This window comes from Trachemys scripta, chromosome 2 (assembly GCF_013100865.1).
Source record: "Trachemys scripta elegans isolate TJP31775 chromosome 2, CAS_Tse_1.0, whole genome shotgun sequence".
Taxonomy (NCBI): domain Eukaryota; kingdom Metazoa; phylum Chordata; order Testudines; family Emydidae; genus Trachemys; species Trachemys scripta.
The window spans coordinates 1,747,439-1,759,472 of record NC_048299.1 but is presented as its reverse complement, the minus strand read 5'-3'; the positions used below and the strand labels follow the sequence as shown (position 1 = coordinate 1,759,472).

At 42.1% G+C, this 12,034-nt stretch overlaps 1 protein-coding gene across 11 annotated transcripts in view; it reads right to left on the bottom strand.

Annotated features, from left to right (window-relative positions):
* The window catches only part of MAP4 (microtubule associated protein 4), a 253,220-nt gene that overhangs the window by 77,156 nt on the left and 164,030 nt on the right, over positions 1-12,034 (bottom strand). For 10 of the 11 annotated variants that reach the window (XM_034759705.1, XM_034759698.1, XM_034759702.1 and 7 more), the window contains 2 exons: positions 9,907-10,047; positions 1,399-1,578 (listed from right to left, as the gene is read on the bottom strand). In XM_034759705.1, coding sequence (XP_034615596.1) covers positions 1,399-1,578; positions 9,907-10,047 — 321 coding nt within the window. The remainder of the gene's footprint in view (positions 1-1,398; positions 1,579-9,906; positions 10,048-12,034) is intronic. The other variant, XM_034759699.1, reaches the window with a different exon arrangement.

Sequence of the window (12,034 nt, the reverse complement as noted above, 5' to 3'; positions counted from 1 at the left end):
TTGCATTGTCTTGAATTTCCTCTCATTCTTCTCCTCCATCTGATTCCCCAAAATCTTTGTTCAGGCTTTGGTTACCACTGGTGTCAGTTACTGTCACCCCTTCCTCGCTAGCTAACCTGATTCTCAACCCATTCCCTTTCAGATCATGCAAAACGATATCCCCATTCCTACTGTTTGACTATTCCATTCCCCTAATCTTATCCTTTCATTGATTACTCTGGCCACCCACAGAAAATCTCAACTTCGCTTCATCTTCTCTACACCCCCGTAACCTGTGTTTCTGCCTTCATTTCCTCCTTCTCACTTCTCCTGGAAGCCTATCCACTTCTTAAACCTGCCTGTTTAAATACAGCTGCCCACAGTGTCTGGCTCTTGTATTCACAACTTCTTCCATACCACCCCTCACGGCTCATTCCCTAGCCTGCGGGTTTTAGTTAAAACCTCTCCCTTTAAAAACTCACTTCGACCCAAAACCCTACCAATGTTAAGACACTAAAGAATCAAGTGAATAACATTTAAAAAGTGACTGCTGTCCTTACCAGGGTGTGCTTTACAGCTTACCTTTCCCGTATTGAGAGTCTGAACTATACTGTCTGTCAAACGTACATCATAACTTCGACTCAGCAGGGACCATGCTAGCTTCTTCTGATTGTACAGCATGGGCTACAATGATCATGCCCCATACACAATAAAATCCCCTGCCCACTGCCAGAATACAAACATTTCTCATTTCATATCCCTGTCCTCAATCCCTGAATTCTTTAACTAAAGCAACCTGTCAAGACTGCCAAAAAATGTATCTACCCAGCAACAAAATCTAATAGGCCCTATTCAGATTAGAGGCCCTTTGAGGCAGGCACTATGTCTTCTTATTTATCTATACATCACTTGGCATATCTTGGAACCTATAGTACATATTTTGGATACCATAATATATTCACAAAATAATTGCCACTAGGGATGGGTAAACATGCCTTTTGACGGCTTGCACTAAATCTCTCTCTGAAACCTTGATTTCCCCCAAAGATTCCATAGTGCTTTAGAGCAATGCAAAGTCCTAAAATGGACAATAAAATATCAGTTCCATATTGTATACATGAAATACCCTTGTGAGCCATTTCCTATTGTGCATACCTTGGCAGCAGAGTTGAGCTGCAACCAGGAGGCTGAGTTTAAGACAGATCAGAGCAATATTTACTTTGGATGAATGCACTACCTCCTGTTCAACAATCTTACTGGAACTTGTATATCTGGATTTACACCCGTTACTGTACTGCAGGGTTTTTAGTAAGACTTTCCTTTGTAGACTCAGGTCTCATACTGGCCTTCATACAGGATTTGCCAAAATATTTAAGTCCCCAGGTAACAGTTTATGCAGACTTTCTGGTGTCCGCTTACCTGTTGGAGGTTCATTAAGAGCTGACTTGTGTTGCTCAACAGAAGGTTCAAACACCATCAGCTCTTCCACTACAGGAACAGACACGTCTCCCAACACTGGAACAGACACGTCTCCCAACACTGGAACAGACACGTCTCCCAACACTGGAACAGACACGTCTCCCAACACTGGAACAGACGCTGCGGAGATTAACAGAAGTTAAAGAAACCAGTATACTAAATATTGCTAGTTCTGAAGTTTGTAAACAGGGGATGACGAGAAAAGGAAAAGCACCTACAAACTAGTCTTTAAGGGGCATATTTTTTCCTTATGTGACTGTGTATCATTCCTATTAGTGGTAATGACAGATACACCTTCTTGTACAAATGGCAGCAAAAGGTACAGTACAAAATACTCCAAAGTCTGCATCCTTGTCTACATGCCTTATTTGACACTTGTGTGTTACTAAAGTGTCTCAAACTACTGTATTCCACTATACACCCTATTTTTAATAGAGCTAATTCCTAGTCAGGTATGCAGTCTTATAGCCTGAAAATCCACTAGGAGCATATGAGGAGGCACAATTGGTCATCTTCTGGCATGTGGCAATGTACAGCATGAATTAAATAGGAATGAGAATGACTTATTTAAATATCACGATATAGTATACATTCAGCTGGCTACACACCTCTACACTTGAAAAAAGTACCGTGGGATCTTCAGTGACCACAAGTGCTCAGAACCTTGTTTTCCATCATATTTAAAAAAAAACAGCGTCTCCAGTTGCCCAGTGCCCATGGCTATCTCAAGCAGGAGCACTGATTTACTCCTGACTTAGAAGGCACTACCATCAATTAAATCACTAACAGGACCTTCTTCTCTGATCCAAGCACTGGCAACGCCTGACTCTGCACTTGACAACAGAACTCACTTGGAAAGTATACAGGCTTTAGAATGTGGCTCATGGGCTCTTATTTTATTCAACAGTCATCAACTGTCTCCCAGTTCCCAATGACTTCAGAAGCTCTGAAATTCTTCAAGGACACTGTTCAGTCAATTTAAGCCCAAAATTTCAGCTTTTAAAAACAAGGCTTTTTTTTGTTTTGTTTTGTTTTTACAAAACCCTAATAAAACCCAAAGAAGTGTTTTCATACTGTTTATTTTGATTTAAATATTCTCCTGAAGTATTTGCTCCATATGTAACACAGCATAGTCTGAAGGCACTCAAGTCAGAATACGATAGTTACCAAAACCAAAAAATATCTATTTTCGTTGTCCAAACTTAGTGAAATACAGAAAAAGTGATCACCAGTATAAATGGTGGGAAGCAAATTAAGTTTTAAAACTAGATTCTTAATAATCTAAAGCAATGATACTCAGAACTCAGTGGTTCACGAGCCATACTGGTGATCAACATTACCCAAAAGAGCCACAGTAGTGTGACTTCATTGTTTTATTTTATATAGATTATTCTCACAGCAAAATGACTGAGCAAGTATTATTATTTTTCAGCTACACTTGGTTAATAACATAGTAGAAGTATCCTGATTATTACCCAATAGTTATTAACCAGTTAAATCACACCATGTTTTAATATCACATGCTGCAAAGAGCCACTTTAAAGAGCCGCTTGCGGCTCGAGAGCCTCAGTCTGTGTATCGCCGATCTAAAGTGTTGACAAAGGTTAAGAAATTCATTTTATAAAACTTACTTTTTAATCTGACCACCTCCTTTAATCAACACTACAGGACTCACTTTCTCCAGCCATAACTGATACTCTCACTACTGTGCTCGGTGATCTAAAAAACCCTATATATATCTAGGCTATACCAATTATGCAATTTGGAAACTGAGTTTCCAAAGCCAAGTCATTGACTGATATTTATTGTTCACCGTTTCAGCTAGGGTATGACCCTCTCCAAAATAAATTAAATGATTGGTACAGAATATATATTACTGGGAAAGGTATACAGGGGCAAGTAGTATTGTTGCACTCCAACAAACCCTGAGGCCTGGTCTACACTACAGAGTTAGGTTGACGCAACCCAGCTTATGTTAACCTAACTACAGAAGTGTCAACACTAAAATTTGGCTCCTGCCGCTGTAATTGTCCTACTACACTGACTTAACTCCACCTCCACGAGAGGTGTAGAGTCATTGTTGATGTAGTTAGGGTGACTCAGTGTCAGTGTAGACACTGCATTGCTTACATCGACTGTTACTGGCTTTCAGAAGCCATCCCACAGTGCACCACACTTACAGTACAATTGATGCAAGTGCTCCCAGGGAGGATGCGCACTGCTGACACAAGCAGCAAAGCGTACACATACACGAGCAATGCAATTACTGCAGTGGCTGTATGCTGACATACGTTAAGTCACTTTACAGTGTAGAGATGGCCTCAGACTCACAGGAGGCCGTGAACAATATGAACAACAGGGTAAAGAATCATCAATAAATTGAACTTGTGATCACCTTGGTATGATTAAAGCAAAGTTGGATCACAAGTTAGTCTTACACACACACATAAATATATAAATATATATATATATATATATAAAAACACTACTAACCACAAATAAAGATAACCCAGTTTTTGTAACTTCACATTCTGCAAGAGCTGTGGGTTATGAGGTAGTAAAGAATCATTTAATCAGCTTCTGGGCATATTTAATGCAACAACTGAAGGTGTACTAGATTTATCATTCCCTAGCCATACAATTCAGCCAAACCCTCCCACCTCTGAATTTTCACTCATGGTGGGGTTTTGCTGGAAGCTTTGATAATATGCTATATTCACTAAAATGGGCTCAATCCTAGATCCCAACACCTTCAAACTTTAGTGATGGATCTGAGCCCTTAAAGTAATCTTTAATCATCATCTTCTTCGCCTTACCCCATCAATCAGGCTCGGCAGCTCTTGTTCTTCGTCTTCCAAGCTGACATCAACTTTCTTCACATCCTCCTTCAGCATCTTGAACCACCTTTTTCTAGGTCTTCCTCATTGGTCTTTGTCCCATGAGTCTGGCCATTAGATCTGGTACTTTCTGGCCAAAATATCTCACATATCGTCTCACATGATCCAGCCATCTCAGTCAATATTCCCTCAGATTTTATATGATGGGGACTACCTGCATAATGGCTTGTACTCTTTCAGTGCATAGCCTATCAGCTCTCGTCTTACCCAACAGCTCTTACTCATTACAGCAGTGTGAATTAGTAGTAGTATCTCTCTCTTCCTCATTGGCTAACATTCCAACCCGCACATCATGGCTGGCCTAATCATGATCTTATATAATTTGCTCTTTAGTTTACCTGGCATATTCTTATTGCAGAAATTCCTGTCAACTCCCTCAATTTACACCAAGTACTCTCCATGCACCTCCATGACATCTGTATCCACATTCCCAATATGGCTCAGGACTGAATCCAGATATTTAAATTGTCACACAGACTAACATTCTACCATCTAATTTCACTAGCATCTTGTAGTCCCTATCAACAAAGCACCACATGGATTCCAGCTGATTCATATGCCATTTTCATAAGCTATTTTTTCTAGCTCAGTTCTAGGTCCCTTTCCAGTTTGGATTTATTTTCACGGCACAACATAATGTCATAGGCAAAAAGCATTCTCCATGGAGCCTTTGCTGTCAATGGAGATTACTTACCTGTAACTAGAGGTCCTTCAAGATGTGTGGTCCCTATCTGTATTCCACATATGGGTACCCTTGCACTTGAGACAGGAGATGTTTAGCAAGTAGTCTCTGTTGGTCCATGCCTGTGCAGTTGCTCTCCTTGTGTTCCGAACTGAGGGCATAAAGTTCCTTCTCCTACAATGAATCAGATAAGATCCAAAGCAGAGGGGAAGGAGGGTGGGTATTAAAATATAGATAGGAACCACACATTTTGAAGAACCTCAGGTTTCAGGTAAGTAACCTTTTCCATTTTTTCTTCAAATGCTGGTCCTTATATGTATTCCACATGTGGGTGATTGGTAAGCGGTACTCAAACAGGAGGAGGGTGTGAGGATGCAGTTGGTATGGATAGCTAACACTACTGACCACACGACTGCATCTGCTGAAGAACCCTGGACAAGGGCATAATGTTTTGTAAAGGAGTGGATGGAGCTCTAAGTAGCTGCCTTACAAATGTCCATTACTGGTACATCTCAGATGCCACTGAGGTTGCTTGGGCTCTCAGAGTGGGCCTGCTCCCCATTTGGAGGAAGAATACTTGTCAACTGATGACACTGACTGATGCATCTAGAGATCCACTAAGAAAGTCTCTAGGCTGATAATTCTTGTCCTCGCAATTGCTCTGCTATACCAACAGTCTTGTGTTTTCCTAATAGGTTTTGATCTTTGCGGATAGAAGGCCAAGGCCTGTCTGATGTCCTGGAAGTGCAGTGTCTTTTCTTTGATGGAAGCATGAGGCTTTGGGAAGACTACTGATAAGTGAATAGGTTGATTCACATGAAACTCTGAAATTACCTGTGGATACATTTTGGGTTGAGGAAAAAGGAGGCTCTCTCTCTGTGAAATATGATATATGGTGGGTCAGCCACAAATGCTCCCAGTTCACTCATCAGTCTGGTTGATGTGATAGCAACTAAGAAAGCAACCTTAGTGGAAAGGTATGACATGGAACATGTAGCCATCAATTTGAAGGGTAGTTTGGTAGAAGCTGAGAGTACCAAGTTGAGATTCCATTGTGGTGTGAGTTTAGTCACCAGCAGGAAGGACCTAGTGAGGCCTTTCAAGAATCAATTGTGGTAGGGTGAGTAAAGATAGATTGGCCTTCTACCAGAGAATGGAAGGTACTGATTGCTGCCAGGTGAACCTTCAATGAAGTAATGGAAAGTCCTGACATTTTGAGGAACAGCAGATAGCCTAAAACTACAGAGATATCTGCGGATTCTCATGATAACTGCTTCCATTGTGACAAGGTAGAGAACGCCTCCATTTAGCTAGACAGCATTTTATAGTGGAGAGTTTTCTGCTGTGATTGAGGACAATTTGGACAGACTCTGAACATGATCATTCCTGGTCTGATATCTATTCAAATACCAGGCTGTGAGATGAACAGGGTCTGGGTTGGGATGTCTGATCCTACCCTTCTTTTGAGTCAACAAATCCAGAAAGGGTCAGATATAGATGAGAGGATAGGGGGATGACATTTGTAGAAGCTCCGGAAACCAAAATTGTCTGGACCAATAGGGTATGAGGAGGATAAACCTGGCCTTGTTATGCAGAATTTTCCAGAGAACCTATGGTTCCAGGGGGATGGGAGGAAACAGGTACCTTAGATGGTCCATCCAGGATAACAGAAGGGTATCCCTGGAGTCTTGGCCTACTGCTGCTCTGGAGCCATAGAGATGGAATTTCTTGTTTGCTTGGAGGGTGAACAGGCCCTAAGGTGTTGGGAGGTGAACAGGCGTTCCCCACTGGATGAAGATTTCAGTCAAGACAGAATTGTGAATTTCCCACTCATGGTCTGAGGAGAAGTGCCTGCCGAGATTGTCTGCCAGAGTATTCTGCACATGATAGGTATGTTGCAGAGTGCTATGTGGTTCTTAACGCACCAGTTCCATAACTTCACTGCCCCTAAACACAGAGGATGAGATCGCGATCACACGGTTTGTTTATATAAAAGACTGTCATGTTGTCCAATGTTATATGGATGCAACAGAACCCTATGAGGTGGAGGAATTCTTTGCAGGCGAGGCAAACTGCCCTCATCTCCAGCAGATGGATATTCATTCTAGCCTCCCTAGTGTATTGTGCAGTGTGATTGTCCATATGGGCTTCCTATGAGGGATGCATCCGTGATTATGGTTGTGTCAGTTGTGGATGGAAGCCAGGGAACTCCCGTTTGTACCTGGTCCAGTTTTGTCCATCATATGTGAGAGGCTCTGACCTTTTCTGGGATTGTTACCAGATAAGGATAACCTGAACACCACGGTGAGTAAACAGACAGAAGCCAGGCCTGCAGGCAGTTGAAGTGGAGTCTGGCAAATGGCGTTATATATGTACATGCAGCTATGTGGCCTAGTAAGGAAAGACAGACCCTGATTGCGGTGTGAGGTCTGAGGGTGACTTGATTTATCAATATGGCCATAGCCTGAAATCTGTCTAGAAGGAAGTAGGTCTTTCCTGAGGACAAGTCTAGGATTGATCCTATGAAATCTATAGTCTTCATGGGAATCAAAGTGGACTTTTCTTTGTTTACACAGATCCCCAGTGATTTCGGAAGGTGCAGTAAGAATATGGTCACCAGCTGGACCTCCTGGTTTGATCTGCCCATTAGTAGCCAGTCATCCAGATATAGGAAGATGGTGTAGTTGTCATCTCATCATATGGAAGCCGGTCCATACCCTTGATCATCTTTGTTGCCCTTCTCTGAACATTTCCCAGTTCCACCAGATCCTTTCTGAGATGGGGAAACCAGAACCGGATACAATATTCAAGGGGTGGGCGCAACATGGATTTATATAGTGGCATGATGATATTTCCTATCTCTTTCCTAATAGTTCCTAACATGCTGTTAGCTTTTTTGACCACAGCTGCGCATTGAGAGAACTAGCTACAGTGACTTCAAGATCTCTTTCTTGAATGGTAACAGCTAATTTAGAACCCATGTGTGTGTAGTTAGGATTATTTTTTCCAATGTGCATTACTTTGCACTTATTAACACTGAATTTCATCTGCCATTTTGTTGCCCAATCATCCAGTTTTGGGAGATCCCACTGTAACTCTTTGCAGTCTGCTTTGTATTTAACTATCTTGAATAAATGTATAATCATCTGCAAACATTGCCACTTCACTGTTCACTCCATTTTCCAGATCATTAACTAATATGTTCGACAGCACAGGTCCCACAAGTAGCAACAGGCAGACTCCTGTTCTATCAGCAGTGCCATCAGTACTGGTGGAAGAATGCTCTAACTTGTGAGTGCAGTACAGGAGGTTCTTCTCCTCAAAGTGGTTTCTGGCATTGAAATCACTCTAAGGAGGACCGGGCCCAATAGAAGAGGGGATTGTGAATATGGCAGAGTGAAAATATCCTTCAACAAGGTAAAGGTTTGAATCTTTCCTGTAGTTCAAGTCATCCAAGGTGGGGATTGACGGATCCAAGCATTCAGTGGTCTGTACTTAGAGGATCCCAGTCAGAGGGTATGGGCATCATCAAATGGGCGTCCAATGTGGAGCTCTGAGACAGGACTAGCTGATGCCAATCTTTAGATTGTGGGATGCAGCTGGACCCAGTACCATCGTATCCTCCTTCCTTTGCGCCTTTCATTCTTGGATGGAAGGTTTATGTAGACCTAATTCCTTAGGACCTGCGCATGAGGACTCAACCAACTTGGACCAAGATGGGGAGGGATACTTTTTTTTGGTTTTTCTTTTTAAAGAGGCAGATCTAGGACAGGCATCTGTCCTTATGCCTATAGTAATATCCCCTACTCTTTTGGCCTCTACTCCAAAACTCATGCTTGGAATGGTGCTGCTTGCAATCTAAGGCTATTGTACGGGGGGTTCTCCCTGGCCTGGGTCCAACTGGGGCCTGTCTCATGGCCTTCCCCATGAAGTGTTTCTGCAGATGGAACTCTTGTCCCTCATGGGTTTGAGGGGGGAAGGAGCAGCAGAAGCTACACTTGGCAGCGATGTGAGCCTCTCCAAGGCAATGCTGGTGTTCATCATTGATGGAGAAGAAATGGGGTCAGAAGATACAGTTCTTAAACCCCTGGATTCTTGACATACTCCTTCTCCACGGGGAGAAGCTTCCCAAGATGGGGAGCTATACTAACTATAATAGCTACAAAAACACTAACACATCAAGTCTAAATTTGCTAAAAACTATTTACAATATATATTTACAAGTATTGACAGTAGAGGAAGACTATAACGGACACAGAATTCCGAGTGAATCTATATGGTGGTAAGGAGAAATTGGAGATGTGTCAGTCCGCACTGCCCATTATGCCCTCAGTTCAGAGCACAAGGAGAGCAACTGAGCATGCACAGACCAACAGACACTACTTGCTACGAATCTCCAGTCTCGGGTACATGGAGTGGAGTACACATAAGGACCATTACTCAAAGAATATGTCACGGTGTTCATTACAATCACAAACGGGAATGGGCCTAAAGCTGATCCTTTATATAGACCTACCCTCACAGTGAATGACTCACTATAGCCACAGCTAGTTATCACTATTGTTGTGTGACCCTCGTACATATCCAGTGTGCTCTTCCTCCACACATCGGGCATTTTTCCAGTACAGAGAATGACACTGAAAAAATTCATCATTACCACTCCCTCATGGCCAAATATTTAAATGACTCAATTGGTACAACCGTCCCACTGCCTTCCTATGTTTCATCGTCTTTAGTATTGTCTGAGTCTCCACCATGATGATAGGTCTTGTGAAGTTGTTGCTTGTGCATATTTCCCTCCATGGTTTCTTCATAATCTTAAATCCATCACCAAATAATCCATCACCAACACAGACCCACAGATCTTACCTGTTGGTTCAACCTGTGGTGTGTCAGTAGCTTTGGTCTCCCCTGTAGGCTCTGTTAGTGCAGGAGGAACAGCAGCAGGTGCAGCAGCCACTGGACTTCCTGGGAAATATTGTTCTGCTGCATCAGCTATCCTGGGGGGTTCTAGGTACACAAAAGGAATTTTTGTTGATTACATGTGAGTGAATTTGGAAACACTATCTGTATATAACATGAGCTCTTTTAATAAGGGTCTGCGACTTTGGATGCATTCGTACCATGCCTAGTAACATAAATGGATCCCAATAGAGGCCACTGGACACTACTGAAACACAAATTAAATATGCTACTACTCAAATACTGAAATAAGGAAGTTTGGTTCTACTCTGAAAAGTGACTCTAAAAATACCATTATGGTGTTCCACACTAATGGCATCTCAGGATATGTCTACACAGTGAGCAGCAGCATGTGGCGGCAAATCTCAGAGCCGGAGTTGACCAACTTGGACTTTGAGAGGCTTGGGCTACTGCGCTAAAAATAGCTATTCTAGATTTTGCAGTTTGGGATGGAGCTTGGGATCTGAAGCCCGCCCCTGTCCACAGGCTTCAGAGAGCTGCAACATCTACAACAGCTATTTTTAGTGCAGTAGCCCAAGCCCTGAGAACCCAAGTCTGTTGACCCAGGTTCTGAGACTTGCTGCTACGGGCTGCTGCTTGCTGCACAGATGTACCTTTAATGACTCCAAAACAAGTTTACCCCATTTATAAGACTGTTTTTCTAGCTGCCACCACAACACTCAACTTGGAATCCGAGTAAAGCTATATTCTTTCTGGCTTATTCACCACCACCAATAATGAGGATTCTGCAGATCAAATTCCATTACACCTGTACAACTTCAGTGTAATTCTCCTCTCAGTTATACCTGTGCAGTCCCACTGTCTCCCGAGAGTCACAACAATGCGGTACAGCACATGGCTATGAAAATGGAACTTAGTTAAAAACTGATGATCATGCATGCACTAGCATCACCTTTGTTGGTTCTCCCTGCTGCATCTCCCCTGGAGGGTTAACAGGAATAAAATCTAATAAACACACACTTGTCACTGAAGTCAGCAGACCTGACCCTCAACAGATACAAGGAGTAGATACATTGAGTGAGAAAGTGAAATTTTTAAAGGGATCCTTTTCAGGAGTAAGCTACATCCACCCAATTAATTATTTTAGCATTCTGGCAAAGGCACAGTAACTGCCGAAGAAAATTTTTATGCAGACAAAGTTCAAGAAACTCAACAATACACGGAGCAATCATTTGAAACAGATGCAGACACAAAACAAGAAATTACAACTTTTAAAACTGTACTAGCATGGGATATAGATAACAATGGCGCATGACCACAATATTTAAACAAAAAATTATGTGACATTATACTTGAGAAAGGCCCTGTGAGAATAGAAGGTCTCGAATATCCTAAAGACATCAGAGGTAGGAAATTCAAGAAACCAATTACTACAAAAGACTTTCTTAATGGTGAAATTAAGTTAAGGAATCTGTTATCACATTTTTAGAAGTAGAGGACACTACAGGTTTTGGACTTCTTTAAGCTCTCCTTGATGAACTAAAACGAATGGGAATGTCCATAATGAACATTCAGAGGACAAGGCTACAATAAGGGCACCACTATGAGAGGACACATTTCTGGTGTGCAATGGATCGCTGGAGGAAAAATCCACAAGCCTTTTTTGTTCTGTGTGCATGCCACAGTCTTAATTTGATTTTGTGAGATATGGCCAAGTCTTCTGTAGAAGCTATTTCTTTTTTTGGTTTGCTGCAACGCATTTACATGCTCTTTTCAGCTTCCACTCAAGGATGGCAAATATTCAAAGCACATGTCAGTGGTATTACTGTTAAGCCTCTATCTGAGACACGCTGGGAAAGCAGAGTAGAAAGTATAAAAACGTTGCAATATCAATCTGAGGAAGTTTACGAAGCGCTGGTTGCTCTTTCGGAAGATGCCAGAGATCCAAAAGCTAAAATTGAAGCACAGTCATTGGCCTCTGAAATATCCAGCCTCAAGTTTCTAACATCTGTCGTAATGTGGTATGACATTCTTGATACAATCTCAAGTGTAAGCAAACTAATGCAGAGTCCAA